This window comes from Hippichthys cyanospilos, chromosome 4 (genome assembly GCF_059441005.1).
Source record: "Hippichthys cyanospilos isolate Australia breed blue-spotted pipefish chromosome 4, RoL_Hcya_1.0, whole genome shotgun sequence".
Classification (NCBI taxonomy): Eukaryota; Metazoa; Chordata; class Actinopteri; order Syngnathiformes; family Syngnathidae; genus Hippichthys; species Hippichthys cyanospilos.
The window spans coordinates 14,764,806-14,783,745 of record NC_142372.1 but is presented as its reverse complement, the minus strand read 5'-3'; the positions used below and the strand labels follow the sequence as shown (position 1 = coordinate 14,783,745).

The following is an 18,940-nucleotide window of genomic DNA, read 5'->3' as shown; positions in this document are numbered from 1 at the left end:
TATCTGCAAACCATCACGCAATTATGCATTTTTGATCTGTTGTACTGTTCTTGTCAAGTTGCTACTGTGAGGTCAATTGCAAATATGTTTCTCAATAGTTTTCATATGTTTCAATCTAATTTCTAAAAAACATGAAAATGTGGGTAAAGACTAAGAATCACGAAGTACTGAGTTGTGTAGGCTACAGCGGTGAAAATTGTTTGCTTCTTTCATTTTTATTTATTTATTGTTGTTGTTTACGTTCACTCATTAAGTATGTTTAAATCTCTCATTTGATGTCATTTGATGTTTTTGTGGTGGGTCTTGTTTAGCCCCAGGAAATTGCTGGAAAACTTTTTGGGCTTTCCAAATGATATGCACTACATTACACGGCATCTGAGTAATTTTTTGTGGGAATTGCATAACAGAAATTTGGAGAACATAAGCACTGAAATTCAGTTTTGTGGCCTTTTATTCAATAGTGTGCCTGGTTTTCAGATCTTCCAAAAACTTGTTTCCACTAGATTGTCCAGCCAGACTGGCAACAATTTTTGCAATGCTGCTTTTTCTCACCAAATCCAGTACTTGCCGGATGCCGGTGTTGACTTTAAGCTAGTAGGAGGGAAGCTGGCAGAAACACATTATCTATATGTGGGTATGTAATGCTTGAATAGTTTTTGAAAAGCAGGCCAAATAACCTTCTCACATTTACTGCGATGCTGTAAGCATACAGGCTTTTCTGTTTCTGAGTTCCATGTGTGCCTCTCCTCATGTCCCTGTAGACCAGTGTTGAGGTTTGGAGCCCCCCTCCCCCGATCACTCGGCCATTATGCCAGGCTCACATACATGATGGCGCCACTATGGGCACAGGGTATGCAGGCTGGCTTATAGGCAGCCCAGAGAGGACTTTAATGTCACCAACAATGTATACAAGAGGTGGTCACACTGCTTAGATTACACCACAAACACTGTCTGCATACTTTTGTGCTCGGGATAACTGCATGCAGGTGTGTGATATTTTTCTTGACGTTTATCCGGTCGGTTAAACAGCCTGTAATCTAAATTGCATGTGTTTGTGTATATACTGCTTGTGTATACAGAGTGCACCTGTATGTTGAGATTCCTGGTATAACAGAATTCATTTGAATATGAAAGTATTTTTTTTTTAATTTAAAAGATGAACGCGCACAATCAGACCAAACCAAATTGTTCCACTTTAAAATACACAGATGGAGATGCAGTGCACATAGAAATCATCTTTTTGTTGGAGTGATATATCAGTGAGGTTTATTCATATTCCGAAGTAGATTGTAAACATTTTCTCTATTATCAGCGAGAAACGCATTATACTATGACTGAAACAAAACCTGGGTTAAAAAAATGCTCTTGGCATTGTACTCTTGCCTTGGATACCTGTTTGTTTTATCCAACTACTCATGATTTGATTAGAATTGACCAAAAATACTTGGTAGCTGCAGCCCTTGATCATACTCCATTAAACTCGCCTGTACAATATTGAAAGGACTTCTGAATTTTCCATCCATTTTCAAGAGCGGCTTATCCTCACAAGGGTCGCAGGCTTGCTGGTGCCTATCACAGCTGACTTCAAGCAGTGGGTGGGGGACAACCTGAACTGGTTGCCAGCCATTTGCAGGCACATAGAGACGAACAACCATTCACACACCCAATCACACCTAAGGACAATTTAGTATGTCCAACTACTGTTTTAACTTAATCTTAAAAAATGTTGTTTTTTTTTTTTTTTTGCACATAATGTTTTGAGATTTCTATCAATTTGTCATTTATTGGAGAGGTGCACTCCTTTAATATTATCTTTTGAGAGAAATAAAAAATTGAGACTTGACTCATAATAGGGAACTTAAACATATGCTTAAGTTGTTGTTGTTTTTTTTTTTTTTTACTTAAATTTGTCATTTGGTCTTTTTTTGTGCTGGTGTGCTCAGTGGAACTCGACAGCTTCCTGCCATCAAGGTGTGTATACTTGATATACTGACTGTACTGTTTATGACAAGTAAGTTCAATGGGTTGGCATGGCAGTCATCAATAACAGACCACAGTAATTTCAGTGTTGTATCACTGTGACTTTCAAATCAGCTTAGCTTTTGTGTAGAAGATATTGATTGGGTGCTGAATTTAAGAGACAAATGCCGCTGTGTTTGAAGTCGAACAAGTTTGGCCACTTACACTTGGAGAGAGTATATCATGTATACATGGTAAAAATAGTATGCGCCATACTGAGTGTCTTAATTTAATTTACTGAAAATTTTCATCGTTATTGTGAGTAAAAATGAGGCGCGTTTCATAGTGTCTGCAAATAAATGAATAGTTTGCCCTTAGAAGCTCTTGGTTTGATAGTATATGCTGTATTTGGAGGTGTCAAAAACGCAAAAAATATTATTGCCAATGTCACTGCTAGCGTTAACATGTTTTGTCTCCCCAAAACTACTTTTTCCTCGCTTCTCTACTTATGATTACTAAATGGGAGAAACAGGTAATTAAACAGGTTTTCTGGTGATAGAAGACTACGAATGTCTTTTTGCAATTCTTAAAGTTCTTAAAGAACACATATTTTTTTGTGGGACATCAAAGAAAAGTAAACATCCTCTAAAGTAGTCAGTAATACGGAAAACCTTTGAAAACGATTGATTAAGGTAGTGTTATTCCTTTGCAATCTGTTTTGCACAGATAGTCTCTTGATGACAGTTTAAAACACGATACCTTCCCATTAAATTACCCTCAAGTACAAGTTACTTCTTACTGTCGCATGAAAGTTTTCCAGTTTGGAATATATACAATAACTCTCATGTTTTCCCATGGAGATTTGTAAATGCATTTCCGTAGTTCGATTTGGCTGTTTTAAAGGGGTAAATGTGTCTACACCACCACAAACTAAAAGGCAGTACGTTTCAAATTCCGGAAATATACTGGAATTTTTCTTTACCCTTTACAAGCTAAGCCTAGAACGTAATCACACAGTTGTGTGTCGAAAGGCGATTCACAAAAACGAGACCTTGCCAATTCTTAGCAAGTTTATATTATAAAGTGTCAGACGTCATTCAAGGTCATTCCGGAGTGAATTCCAAGCCAAGTTCAGTCATCTGTGTGTGTGTTTATTTTCATGTATGCTTGAATTGGGCTGCTATCGAGTGAGGGCAGAAAGATGTCACCAAACACAGAATAAAGGTCACAGCCAGCTCTGCCCAAAATACACCCAATGTGTATGTAAACATGTCTGCACTTTTTAGCCTGACTCCTTAGAAGTTGCCATTCTGGGAACAGAATAAAATTTCACTGAAAGTTTAATACATTCACTATCAAATGTTTTGGGTCATCCATTTTGTGAATTCAAAATCAGCACTTTTGTTTAACTACAATAATGATGTCAAAAAACTATACTTTTGATTAATTGAAAAAAAAAATCACTGTTTATGTGTCACTAACATTTGCAACTCAATCGAATGAGGAAGAATTCTATTTTAAGTGGGTAAGTACAAATGAACAATTGGAATGCAGTGGTTGCACAAGTGCACACACTCTCATAACTAGACTTTCACTGCGTTCAGAATTGCATTCGAAAATGCAAAAGATGCAAAACATGATCAAGCATCACTGTGGCTGTAGTTATGATGTTCTCATGGTGATGAGCTCTGTTGTGTTCAAGACAAATGCACCTTTTGGTATGTTAACCAAAAAGTATGTAAATTTTTATGTGAAAATCCCCACTTTAACACTTAGTGCCAAGAGTTATCGGAAAAGGAAACCTCTAGAGGGCCAGTAGAGTTTGTATTTTCACTCATCTTTCAAGGCCCACAGAATATTGTGTTCTATGTCTATGTAAATATGGGTGCTGCCATATGAAAGATTGACTTCCATTCTTCAGTTAAAATTGGTGTAGGTAATGGCTGTGTTGTAAGTGTGGAAATACTGCCATCTAATGGTCGCAGTTATCACTACAGTGCTCAATTGGCTTATATTATGAAAGCATTAGTCAAGGGTGTCGGCTACCCTCCATAGAAAAACATATTTGATGAGAAGTTTTTTATTTGTTATTGTTTTTACTATTTTAAAAGATGATAATTCTCATCCATCACGTTGAAAGAGTTACAATTGTGCAACCGCGTTATCTGAGTTATGTTTACTTCTCTCAAAAACCAATGAGTTGTGTAGGTCATATGAATAAAGATTTTTTTTTCTTTCCACTCTACAACATTGAGGATACTCATGGGATTGGTGCCAATAAATAATGTTCACTTCACTTTCAGTTGTAGTTACAGTAACTAGCATTTATTTCCTCTTCATGACAAACTAATGCATTTTTTTTTTAGCCAATATCAAAGAAAAACAAACATATTTCTCATCTTTGCTGTTTCTTTTCTCCACATTCAAATGTTTCCTCATTTATATAGAAAGTGTATATCAAAATCACAACAACTTATAAGTAAATTGATCATGAAGCAAACTGATATTAATCAGTGTCTTCAAATTGAATTGCACTACTTGGCTTCAGCCAAAAGTCTTAACTGTGGTTTAAAAAAAGAGACACTAGACGTCAGACATGGAAAGTTGAGCTACATTTACGCACGTCCACTATGGATTAATTAGTAATTCTTCCTAGTAGCATTATTCAACTCAATACTGCACTGGGCATGGAAACTCCTTTTCCATCTATGGAAACTCATGGAAAACTGTTTCCATGACAGTGGTGTATTGTGAGAACATTCAGAACACTGACAAACATCAGACTAAATCAGATTAAAAATAAATATAAACAAAAAAATGAGCTTTTTTTTCCTGTAATCAATCAAAAAAATGTAGATGCTTTAGAGGTTTATTATCACTGTATTATCTATGGCAGCGGTCCCCAACCTTTTTATCACCACGGACCGGTCAACGCTTTAGATTTATATTGCGGACCGGGGGGGGGGCTGCTGCTGCTGCTACTGCTGGCTGCTCTAAAAACCGCATCATCCTTCTCACTATGTAACATCAACGGTGGCCAGAAGTGGCACCAAAATAACAAAGATCAAGTACAAACGTAGGAACTGTTAAACTATATCATTTACAAAACATTTTTCGGGTGCAGCCCGTTACCAGTTGATCCACGGACCGGTACCGGTCCGCGGACCAGTGGTTGGGGAGGACTCGCTGGATCTATGGTACTTTGCGTTAGCTCAACTGGTGTTTCTCATGTTTGTTGGCATTAAGCCAGTGTATGTAGTGAATGTATTACTTTTAAAGTCGACTATACCTGGAAGTCACAACCAGCTTGAAGCATGCACAATGTTTCTGTTATTGCAAAAATTTTCTTCCTCTAGATTCCTTTAAGTGATTTTATTGTCTCAGTTGCAAATGTATGTAACTTTAAAAAGTTTGTTCAAATAATTTTGAATGTGGTTAAACAGTGCGCGGTCAGTTGGACAGTCAAAGATTTTTTTTATTTGTATGGTGGCTTTAATTGTATCTTTTTAACTATCACAAGTAGGGCTGTGAAAATGATAAATGGGATTCAAATTCCATTCTTTTCCCTGCACGCAGAACTTGGGGGGGGGGTTTCAAGGACTAACTGAGGCACAGTGGCCTGGTTTCCCTCGGCCGGACCTGTGACTCACCTCGAGTCTTCTGGCTGGGGGTCAAGATGTAAATGACGTGCAGACCATTGTTGGCCTCAAACTGAATACCAAAAGCGACTTTGTTATATGCAAATCAACAAAGACTAACTTTATATTCTACTTGTCTCTCTTTTAAGCAACATTATACCTTTTTCATTCTTGTAAAATCCATGCATCATTTAGTGAGGAAATAGAGTATGCACGTTGATTAGGTGGTTTGTTAGGGCTTTACTCACCTCTCAGTTGTCCTGAGCTCCATGTACCCCATGGCCGTGAACGAGATAAGAGTTAGGAAGAGAATAGATGGAGCATGGCCAAGGTAAGAGATAAGCACTCTGTTGCTATATGCTTTGTTCTTAAAGGGACTCTAAGATTTGACCGTTTTTCATTACAGACAGCAGCAGGTTCTGCATTTACTGTACCATTGTCCATAGCTACAAACAACATGGCAGCCTCCAGCGAAGTGCCCCCCCCCCCTCCCCCCATGTAATATCAATTATTGATAACTACTATTATATTTAAAACATACTGTCGGTCGTTAAGAACACAGCAGGTAGTGCAAAAAGTACTGAGAAGTTGGGGATGCTATCAAAAGTTTAGAGGTAAATTGGGTTCACCTCTAAAGCTTATAGTGAACTTTAGATTTATCCTGGTTTCACCTAAAGGATCAATATCGCAAATGTTTTGGGAGTAGAGTATAATGATGAGAATTCGCAGTGCTCCTAAATTAGTAGTATTCCCAAAACTGTAAATACAGACATCCAAACACGGACATAAATGCATTATTTGTGTGCATATGATTGACTCAAAATATTTGGAAGGCATTGCAAGTTTGCTTGGCCACAGTCATTATTATCACTACTAGCTGCACATCAAAGAGAATAATTCTGTTTGAGCTAATACACAAACACTGGGCTGTGCTATCTGAGTAACTCAGCATGTGGCGAGGTTGTGTCGCACTGTGCCATTTTGATTTTTGTATTGTCTGTGCACACACGTGAGCGAACAGTCTGTCTTTCTGGTACATGGTGTATGCCCTGCACCTGTGGCCACGACTGTTCTCCTCAATTACACCTAACAAGGAACATTGATTCATCAATATTGGATTCACACTTTTCATCATTCTTGACACGTAGTTGCAGTGGTATTGTTCTGTCACTAATATGGGCTGTTGACAACTATCTCTAGGTGTCCCCTTTGTAGTTTGGGGCCATAAACTACTGCTTGGGTTGCCTGTCCTAATATGCTGTCCCTGCTGGTCAAACTGTATGTCTAATAATTTCAATGTATTTCCATGGACTAGTACTGACTTCGTACTCACTTTGTCATCACTAGTAAGATGATTCAGCCCACTTGTAAAAATGACTGCCTGTCCGTTCAGCGCTGTAACGAATCCTCAACTAATTTGAGTACCTTGGTTCAAAAAAAGCATTATTTTCTTGCTTATTCATACACACATCAGGAAAAAAAAAAACGTCAAGCAAACTGTATCAACAACTGTAGCAGGAAAACAGGCTGAAAACGTGATGAGAACGCCAACTTTAAAATAAACCGCAGTTCACCAGGCAATATAAGGACACCATGGCTAGGTATGCTTTTATTTTGAAGTTCTTCCTAGCAGTGTGTCGCGGTGTATCAACTTGACTAGTCTTTCTATTGCAACCATTGCTTCTGACTACTGATACAAACAACATAATGGTGACCTGAAATCCCATTCAATTGCCCATTCAGGGTGCTGGCAAACAATTTGATTATGCTGACGTTGACATACGGCACCTGTTTGTTGCCAGAATTTTCGATGACCAAATTTGGTCATTCATAATTAGAGAAATGTATTAAGTATTATTAAAATAAATTTATTATTTTGTCTTGTCGTGTATATAATAGTTATTTTTCACCAATGAATGAATTAATTTCCATTTTTATCCAAAATTCTTGATATTTGATTCAGATTTTCTGCATGATGTCTAAATAACAAAGGTTATTTTAATACCTTTGATATCCAGTTGCGACAATTCAGTCCACTAGTAGAACAACTAGGTGTCCTAGTTTTACTAGTCTTGTCTTTTCTACTTCAGTCTTGTCTTACACTGATGTATGACATTTCTGCACACTAGTATACTGTAGCATTCTTGTACGACAACTAAATCTTTATTATTATTATGTATTGTTATCATTACTAGAGGACAATTCACAGCAGTAGAAAATGCTCATGACAAGTAGTGGTTGTACCACTCCTACCTTCTGCTTCTGTATGACACTTAAGCAAACTAGAAGGACAACTTTGGCTATATGTTACAGGTAAGGCAAAACAAGTGGCGGGAACACTGGTGCCACTGGAAGTTTCCGGAAGGCTACTCTTGTATGGCATATGCCTGCTAGTTGGGGTTTGTATAATATTGTGATCTTTACAAAGGACAGCAACATACATTTTCCCGCACGATCAGGGCGGGCATCCCAAGATTCTCTCAATCTGGTCCAAGCGCTGGGTTGGAGGAAGCTGTTTACTCATTCTATCTCTCACTGCTGACGTCGGCGCACCGAACAATGTCATCCAATTTCCTGTTTTTCTCTGTAGAAGAAAGCCACTCTCCCAGAATGTATGGTACAGTGTGTATGTGTGCGTCTATGAGAGTGAGACTGAGATGAGGAGGAGAGGGATGAGGAAGAGGAGAAATATGAGGAGATCCATAGGACCGGATGCAAAGGGAGCAGGATATAGGGTCAGAGGGAACTCTGCTATGTAAATACAGCCAGTGGATTTAGTTAGGAGTGGGAGATGGTCTTGAGGAAATTTGGATGGTGGTTGGAGCAACTCGGCTGATCAGATGACATCACTAAAGGAAGAAATAGTACAAGTCAAGTCAAAATTTGAACTCCCAATCACAACACCTGTTATTCTAAGGTTGGTCTCGTGATGTTTGCAAGCTGAGACGCTATTGGTTGTTACCTGGTTCCTGAGCAACTGTGACTATATTTTCAGTCCACAACAAGTGACAAATGGCCGTGCGGACCCTGAGGTAGATTAAAAAAAGGTGGACCATATTATTGCAAAGAAAATATTTGGGTTGAGTTCCCCCTTTTAAAGACATTCGAAAGCAAAGCATTTCATGCCTTCTACCTAGAGAACCCTAAAAACTAATCTAACTTTGTAACAGTGTAACATGGTGTCCTTGTGATTAGTATGTCTGCCTCACACTCCATAAATTCTGCGTTGGAATCTCTGCTTATGTGGGTTCTCAGCAGGTACTCCACATTCCAAAAACATACGTTAGGTTCATTGAAGACTCTCAATTGACCTGTGGTGTGAATGTAAGTGTGAATGGTTGTTTGTCTGTAGTGACCGGTTCAGCGCATACTCACCTCTCACCCGAAGTTAGCTGGGATAGGTTGCAAATCACCTACAAGGCTGCGACTCAAGTGCTACAGAAGATGAATGGGTGGATTTTTTTCTTTTTTTTTAACCTGGTTTGGTATACTCTATGATTTGGGATCAATGATAATAGGGCATGTACAGTGTGTTTTCTTTTTCTTTATACCAGCACAAATGATTGGAATAGGTAAATTATTTTGTCTGCAGAGATGTTTGTTGTTGCACCAAGTTATAAAAATGGATATTCTTTTATTGTATGCCCTGACATATGAGTAACTTGACTTACCAGTTTTATGTGACAAGAGCCTTTGATCCTTTAATATCTTTGCTTTTGCAGTAAATAAATAAAATCACAGTGCTCATATTGTTGATCTTCAATGAAGGATAACAAATAGTCCTGTTTTGATATACTCATAGGGGTTGAGCTGTCTCAATTAGCAGTCCAACTGTCTATCTTTCTCAAAGGTGGCCACATAATAAAAAGAAAGAGCACAATGTTCAGTAAATTGATGCTGTCGTTAAAAATTGTTTAATAACTCTTAACTCAGTTTATTTATCTTTTTTTGGTCTTTATATACTGTATTTATTAAGCACAATGATGAGTTATGCTACCCCCCCAATCCAGTTACAGTACATAAACTCCTTGTCCACACAGTTATTTTTACTTAAGTACAAAGTGTAAAAGTGTAAGTACTTTTGCCTTGTCTTGTTTATAGTCACTTTGCAAAGCATATTAGCAACTTCTTACAGTTGAATTGTTCCTGCATCGGGCGCAAGCAAATGTCACGTCTCCCCCGTATCCCGCACAGTGTAGCATGGCACTCACTATGTTTGTGCCGCCTGCTCGCTGGCCCACATGCCCGCCCGCTCGGCGTTCGCTCACTTCCTGCGTCTTGTTTGTCTCTGCTTGAGTGCCAATGCGATGTTTACGGGATGCAAATGTTTGACTGATTCATTGCAATGTGCTGCACTACACACAGCATTTGTGTACACTGCGTTTGTGCGCAGTATGTGTGCGTCAGCGGGGATTAGTGGGGGCACATAGCAGCTGCAGTTGTAATGGTCATGTCAGTATGTGTTAGAGAGGGAAGTCTCATTGGATGGAGAAGGAGCACACGGCTAGGTCTCAGCTAGCTTGGGGCCCTGTGGCCAAACTCCTTACGTCAAGGCCTTAACCTCAGCTAATTCCCTAACAATCGGCATCAGAGGGGGGAAAAAACTGGATTTTGAGAGAGAGGGAGAGTTTGTCTTCCATCGGGGACATTTACCCAGCGGTTGCATGTGCAGGAGAGAATGTTCTGTTTCACATCTCCAGGAAAAATGAATGACTGGTTGGAATCTTTAGTCATAGTTCATAAAGATGATGGCCGAGTTATTTGTTCTGACACACATGGCCAATGTCATTGAAATCAAATGTGACAACAGGGAAAGTACAGTCTCTAATCTGACCTCTATAAGCACAACAAACAGCGTAACATGGTCTTGGCTGCACCAGGGATTTTGAATTTGAAACTATTGGTGACGTGACGACATTTGTTAGAAGGAAGATCCCATTTTGTTGTTTTGCAGTTAATAAATACTTGGTTGGCAAGATTGTAACATCAACCCCAGTGGAAATTAAGTACAAATTAAGTATGATGTATACATCATGTTGTGTTTTTAATAATGATGAATGAAATACAGTGGTGAAGGAGTGATGATACTAATATTATGTCTGCATATAACCTGCATTCACTACCATATTATATTTTGTATGATTCTCCCCCTCATGGATATGTATGCATGTATATGTATGTACAGTATATGGTACATACTTTTGTGCGTGTGTGTGTGTGTGTGTGTATGTGTGTGTGCGCATTTGTATATACATACAACAGCAAATATTTTCAAAGTTCACAGTTTTAATTCACTCATAGCAGTAAATTAATTAATTACTTCGCGAATATTGCAGAGGTATCAAGATAATCAGAATCAGAAATCTACAACCTCGCAGTAGTGTAACATATTACACACAAATAGTAATATTGTACTCGTTACAAATGAGAGTAATACAATGCGTTATAATGCATTTTTAGCCTGAAAGTGGTGTTGTCCCTAACTTGCAGACTGAACTTGAATTTGAATATCCATTTAACACTGAAATTGTGAAATGCATTAACTGTTTTTTCCTACACCATAAACGATGCATCACAACGCTGTGAAGCTAAGTAATAGAGTTAGTTAACAAAAGAGATAGGGTTTTGTGATCTGATAAGAATTAAATTAAATCACCAGTTGGAATGAAAATTCTTGGTGTAAACACTTCAATCAGAAAAAATTGATGACTCCATGCAATTTAATTCAGATTCCCAGGAGTAATATTTCTTTTGCCAAACTGAACAAACATCAGTAAAGTTTTCAGTTGTAATAATCAGGCTCTGTCTGGTTAAAGATGGTGACGCAATTGCAATTGGCAACATCCCACCAAAGCACAAGCTACTGTTTTAGTAAAAGTAATAAGCGGCTATAGAAATTGGATGGAAGGATGGATGGTAGAAACAGTCACAGCCATTGATCTCTGTGTTTCAAATGGCTAAAAAATGGCTGTCCTGATTAATGTAGCGGTGCTTGAGTGGCAGATTGGAATAGACGTCGCATGTAAACAAATTAGTATATCGCTTAACTCTAGTGCCGAATTCCTTGTCCTGTGTCAGATGCAAAAGTGGGCAATTGACAGAAATTATATTTACGAAATTGCCTTTTCTTATGCTGTATTACCTTGGTTTAGTGACTTTTAATGATCAGGAGGTCTTAGATAACAATCATCTTAAATGCTTTCCCTGCTTTCATTGTTTTGGTTCAATTCAGGATACCGTGACTTCCAATCAATCAACACTTTTAAGTGGGCAACATTTACAATATAAAAGAAAGAAGATTTAGCCAATTTGACAGAAAATTAAAGAAAACATACAGTACCCCCTACCACCACCATCACTCATGCTCACACATGGACATGGTGTCCGTTCATGAGTTGATCATGCGACCAGTGTTCTCATGTCCGTGAGGGATCAGATGATCACAGGGCGTCACTTTGATCACACAGCGTCATACTACTTGGACTACTTGACACCAACAAATGGTCCAGTGTCAGAATGACGTCAGCAGTGCTACACCGAGACCTAATCAGCTTTGTTCCCCCTTTGTTGAATCATTGAGTCGGCAAAAGGCTTACAGTTCAGCAAGAAATGATTTACGGCTGCCCGGCATGCTCTGAAATTCTTCTCTCTATTCTGCTCCACATGTGTAGATTGTTTACGGAGAAGAGGGATTCTAGTGGGATCGCCGTCCACGAGGGGTTTGGTTGCTATGGTTACTAACCCCTGAGCTGAGTTCCATTTAGCGGAAAGGAAGTGAAATTTGTTGCGAATAGAAAGATTGTGTTCTAATAGTGTTAAGTATATTGAATGAAAGTTTTTATTTGACAGTACAAAGCACTTCTATCATTTATATATCTGGTTGTCTATCAACTCGGGCTCTGTTTCACTATTTGTATACTGTAAGGGTTTTTTCCTTTTTTTTTTTTTTTACTTTTTTTTTTAGCTCAAGAGGTAGTGATGCAGCATTTTTGGTCATTATTCTGCATTTCCATCATATAAAGCTACAGTAAATGCTGTACAGTTAATCCTCGCATATTTGCAGTTTGGTCTTCATGCAGATCATTAACAAATGTTTCTGCAATTGGCTGACCTATTTTTCTGATGTGTACACTAATAGGCGGGTATCCCGGGCAAAAAAAGAAATTGCTCAAGCATTTTTTTCAAGCGAGGTACTGAAATTACTTAAGGACTCGTTTCAGCACTGTTTTATATATTGAAAACAAATGTTGAGCTTTGCTGCAATTTTGTGACATCTTGGTGCCAATGAATTATGATAAAGAAAATGAGGAGTTTTAATAACAGGGTTATTATAACATGTTCTGTAAAGTTGGATCCAAGGAACTATGTTGAAAAGTTAATATTATTAGGGCAAATGCACTGCCTTGCTGTCATACTGTCATCCTGTTGCCATAGAATTAACTACTGTATGTTGGTAAACCGATAAGCGTAATTCAGACAAAATTATTGATGTATGTTGTGGCATTTTGATGCTCAAGTACTATGCTGAAGTGAATTGAGGACCTTAATTTGAACTGGTTGAAAGTTTGTGGTTTAGTGACATCTTGTGGGAATTATAATGTGTCATTTAGAGTTTTAGTATTTGCAGCAGGGCTTGGCTCCTATCCCCCACTAATACTGTGGATTCACAGAACATGATATACCTGCTGCCTTTGTATATGTCACAATAAATCATGTAGTACAGTATGTGTGTGTGTATGTATAAAGTATACCATTGTCGTTGAGCCAAAAGCTCCTATGTCACGTTGTTGCAAATTTAAAAAAAAAAATCAAGATTTCTAAAGTGTTGAAAATTGCTTGCTAATTTTTACAATGCAATACTAATGTTTGAACAAATTTGCCATATTTGGTGTCTCCTTAGAAGTGAAGATTTTGGACGTATAGCAATGTTAAAATTAGCAAGCAATCTAAGGTTCATATAAATTGTTTTCTATCTAATGATCCTGTTTTCCTTGTTCTTTCAGACCACATTAACAGAGGTGCAATTTGGACCAATGAAGTTATTTAAAGACCCACTTCAGGTATTGTAAAATCACACTAAATGTCTGAATCACACTTAGAGTCTGTGATTGAATGTTGTTTAGTTTCCATAGATCAACTGAAGTGCCTTCATTAAACAAATGTTCATAACATTGAGGAGCTTTTGACAAAATTATAAAGGTAAAGCTGGCAACATTCTCAACATTAGTAGGTACTTTAAAAGCTCCTAAATTATCTGTACCTGTCAGTGTGAGTGTAAATAGTTGTTTGCGTGTGGCTCTTGCGATTGGCTAATGACCAGTTCAGCTAGGATAGGCGCGAGCTCCCTGTGCCCCTAATGAGGACAAGTGTTACAGAAACTGGATGTTTTGTATTCATTGATGCATTTATCTTTGTAGTTAAAACAGTGCATAGGTTCAAAGAAAGTGTAGGAGGGACCATTAATGGATGTATTGCGTACAGTGTAGCTTTTGGTCAGCTTGGCAACAAGACCATATAGCATATGATAATGAACATCATATTTTAGAGAAAAATAAACAGAGAATCAGATCAACTTTTTTGTGTGTGAATTTCACAATGTACAACCTCACTTGAGCAGTTGCAGTCTCTATAAATATGAGACAAACTCCTGATAGTCATTTTGATTGGTTCTGCTCTTTCTATAAAGTTCCATCTAGTTGGCAGTAGGCGGGGTGGGGACTACAAAAACATGTCCAACCTTGCACAAGTCAAAAGGACTTGACCCGACACATTCAAATTCATAAAATGAACCAATTTAGTGGAACTCAAAATGCTTATCGTTTCAGGATTATGGAGGATAAAGTCAAAATAGGTGCAATGAAAATAGGATTTAACCATATTCTATGATATTTCTGTGCTATAAAGCCTGTATGATGCAAAGTAATGAATTACACATCCTGTAATTTTAAATGGGAGTGCACAGAGTAGCTTTCAATGTCTGATGCGCTCCAGTTGGAAAACCAGAGATAGATAACCTCTTCCTGTTTTTGTCAGTCTCGGCTGATCTCTGCTCCTTCTCATCTTGTTGCTCAAACAATTTGGCTCGGGCCTTTTTTTTCCTATCGTTTTCATCTTGTCCATTCTTACACACACTCATACATTCGCCCTTAGGTTTTATTTTTGAATCCTTTCTGATGTTAGACATGAGTTTTTGTCAATTATGATTGCTTCATCATGTGTCCAATGTGAGTACACATTGGGGGGAAAAAAAAACTTATCTCAGCATATGTTGCACTGCTGCAGATGGAATGTTGACTGTTTCTATAAACTTCCCAACGTGGAATTGGTTCTAAATCTGCATGCGTACTGCTTGTCAGTGGTGATGCTTTTATGAGCGATGTGCTTTCTGGTACATGTAATGAAAATGTTCAGTTGTTAAATATGGTTTGCATTAGTAACACTCCTCTCAGGTTTAGGGCAGCCTGCCTTTTGGCTCCGAGTCGTGTTTTGTTACTTCAGACCTGAACCAATTGTTTGAATGAATCAAACTTGTCATAACATTCAACTTTGCACAAACAAAAGCGTCTCTATTTGTTTTCAATAAAGTCTGGTCTTTGTCCCCCTAACTTGATTTAACATGTGATGTAAAGTTGCGGAACAAGACTTTTCCCTCTCTGCATTGAGTCTGCTCCCCGCCAAGAGTTGGGGGTGACGTCTGTTTGAGAGCGTGACTCATGAATCCACTCTTAGTGCTGCACCGCTCTTGGAGGCGGGCCCAAATTGCTAGTCCACTGTGTATGCAACTAAGAGGGTCTATGCAAGTCTGCTTACTGAGGCCAGGTGAGGTCTTGATGCCAGTTTGGACACCTTTGTGATTCTGGGGAGGGGTCACAGTCGGCTGTTGAGCACCTTTTACTATTTGTCATTGATCATGGCAGACGGTAATCAAACATGTGACACATCTGCACAGTGAGAGCCAGAGTCAGTGCAAGAACATGTGATGGATTGTAGACTATGAAAAAAAAAAAAAACGTCAGTCCCTCCTACACATGAAATTTGTCAAGCTCTTTTACACATGCAGTTGAAGTTCATTTAAAACTGACCCATAAAACAAAAGAGAATTGTATATAATGAGAATCGTCTATAATGTATTCAAACAACATAGGCTGATAGCAAAATCAGATGAAAAAGGATTAAGAATTCTCAGAACTGTTAAGTTTTCATTCGGCTTTGATTCAGCTTTTGTGCGGTACAATTTATTTGGAAATTCAACTCGTTTTTTTAAGTTTCTCACAATTAAGATCAGTGTTAATGCTAATACTGTGCTTAAAGTTACAGTGGCTAAAGTAATGTTAAAAGATTCATAGTGTTTTTGTTGAATTTGTTGCATTACTCCATTTGAATGTTATTATTATTGATGGTAGTTGAAGAGCTTTTTTTGGGTGGTACTAAACAAAATTTAGACCCACTGACACAGGTGTTACAGTAATAGTAAACCTTTAAACAGCATGATTTTATCATGCATGGAACAACAACACATTCAACAAAAGAGAATTAAACATTGTGTATTTAAAAGCCCTGTATCCTGGCATTTTAAACATTTCACAGTTAACTGTAGGTGCGTAATAAGCAATGGCACCAGTCTTGCTTTTATGCAACTACTATAAATGGATAGCATACAGTACATAAAGATCAAAAGTTAAAATAATCGGATAATTTACTTTTGGCCATTATCGACCAATTAATCAGTCAGGCCCTAGTTAGCATACACTGTTGCACACCGGCATCAACACAACACCTCCTCATAATCCTGTTCAATTGTTAATTTAATTCACAACAAAATAGCAACTTCATCATGTTGTCATTGATTCAAATGTTAGAACATAATGAATCATCAATACTGTCTGAAGAAAATGCTTACTTACAGTCCAAGAGTCATTTATCCAAACAGCAAGACTCAGGATTTGCTGTTCAATGGGTGTTTCACATACGTGTGAAGGTGAGTCTGCCTCTCTGGCCCCAAATAAATACCAGAACATCGGTGGAAATCATGAGGAAAAACTTTATGAAAACCGGATGAACTCAAAGTATACTCGAACTCAAAGAGGAGAACGAAGTCACTGAGTGAGTCTGTGAATGTGCTGAGTCATCTATTGTCTTGCAGGTACTTTTAGTTTTTGCCAAAGAGGACAGTCAGAGTAATGGCTTCTGCTGGGCTTGTGAGAAGGCCAACTACAGGTGCAGCGTGGCGCGGACGCCCGAGTCGGCCCTCGAATGCTTCGCCGAGAAGCTTCACGACCTTGTCATCATTGACCACAGACATTCCAGACACTTTGACGCTGAAGCACTATGCCGGTAGGGCGCTCATATTTTTTTTTACTTGGGCAATTAACAACTCACATGTACAGTATACCTACAGGACAGCATGACTTAATAATTTGTTGAGAACAAGGGGTAGGACTAGAGTTTTGTACTCTTTGTTTATTTTGATTAGGTTTGTGTTTCCATATTGAATAAGTCGAATCAATCAATTATACACGAAGTATTACGTTTTTACTGCTGTCAATGGCTAAATAAGTTCTGTATATCTTTATGATAACATAAGTGGTCATTTTAGCAATTACGTACTGTAATCGTGCTGTGCTGTACTTGACCTACCACTTGAATTTATTCAATTTAGTCGTATATATCAAAAGAGTTCTCCTGTTAAACTGACATAAATCGATCTCAGTGCCCCAGAACCATGTTAAAAAAACAACAAGGTTGTTTTGAAAAATATAAATGCTTAAGATGGCATAGTGGCGTTGACCCTGTCAAAGAGATAAACATATCTTTTATTGTAATTTTCAGCATGTGCACATATAGAACTGCTCTGCTCTACTGATGTGATACATGATAAAACCTCGCTTTGATGCAAAGTAAATCTTTAATTCATCGGTCTTTGTCTTTCTGGTAGGATTGGAAGTTTTGTTTTTGATGTGATTCCATAAAATACATTTGTATGCATTTAACAGCAGTGGCAAATTTTCTCAAATGCTGTACCTAACAGTGTTGGGCAAGTTACTTCAAAACTGTAATGCATTATTTATTACTCATTACTGTCATTTCAAAGTAATTAGTTACATTAAAATATCATCCATCCACTGTATTAGAAATCTAATTCATCACACTACTATCGCATTACTTTTATATTACATTCACAACCATAACTGAAAATATGGATTTTCCATTCTAAATGTAGCTCATTATACTCATTACACATCCAGTGAAAGGTTGGCCAAAGCATAAAAACGGTACAAATCTGTATTGAATTGTAAACCTTTAAAGACAAAATACAAAATCTTTTTTTGGAATTTAATCCCTTTATTACCTAGCTTCACTGCATTGTGATGCATTGTTAATGCTATAGGAAAAAACTGAATGCATTTCACAATTTCAGTGTTAAATGGATATTCAAATTCAAGTTCAGTCAGTAAGTTAGGGACAACACCACTTTCAGGCTAAAAATGCATTGTAACGCATTGTATTACTCTCATTTGTAACGAGTACAATATTACTATTTGTGTGTAATATGTTACACCACTGCGTAACAGCAAAAAGTAATTAATTACAATAATTGCATTTCTTTTGCTATGCATGACTCCCAACACTGGTACATAAGTACCAGTACGGAAACATTCGATAAAAACAATGTTAAAAGTAGAACCAAGAAAGTACAGATACCCGAAAAATCAACATGAGTACAGTTACTTACTGAGGTCCAATCTCGGAATCCCCACTTCAGGCTCTTTTTTAATATCAGGTTAACGGGAGGTGTAAAATACATGAGAAATGAGCCGTGTCGACCCATGCCACTTTTCTATATTTAGCATGCGCCCAAACCAAAAGCACATTTACAAACATTCATTTGGCTTGCCCGCCATGTATGTTAACCCCATTCATTTTGGCCGCTCCATATGTTCAGTGTACACGCTCGGGCTCAGGCGGGGGAACTAAAGGGCCTTTATGACCACTGGCTGGGGGAAACCACAGGCGGATGAGTGGCCCTGTACACTGCATTCTTTCAGAGGCCTTGGCCTGCTCGCAGCACTCCATCATTGGAGCTGCCCGGGAGAATCGGAGCGTGAAAAACTGAAAAATACATTGATTTGATGCCACGGGCTTTTCCGACAGTCCGCTAGCTGGCTAAAGGGCTCTCTGTGTTTACATTCAGGTCAATGAGAGCGGTCAGCTCTTCAGAAAACACTGTGATAGTCGCCGTTGTGAAGAGGTAAGGACAAACTCACTGACCCCTGCTCAATAGCCACATTTTCACCAGGCTCTTCACCTCAGCAATGTTTGGCACAGCTTGCAACTGTAAACCC

General features: G+C 38.2%; 1 protein-coding gene across 2 annotated transcripts in view; it reads left to right on the top strand.

Moving 5' to 3' along the window:
* pde8a (phosphodiesterase 8A) overlaps positions 1-18,940 on the top strand; it is a 56,341-nt gene that overhangs the window by 16,061 nt on the left and 21,340 nt on the right. For both annotated transcript variants that reach the window (XM_088413140.1, XM_088413141.1), the window contains exons 2-4: positions 13,601-13,657; positions 16,741-16,931; positions 18,790-18,846. In XM_088413140.1, coding sequence (XP_088269266.1) covers positions 13,601-13,657; positions 16,741-16,931; positions 18,790-18,846 — 305 coding nt within the window. The remainder of the gene's footprint in view (positions 1-13,600; positions 13,658-16,740; positions 16,932-18,789; positions 18,847-18,940) is intronic.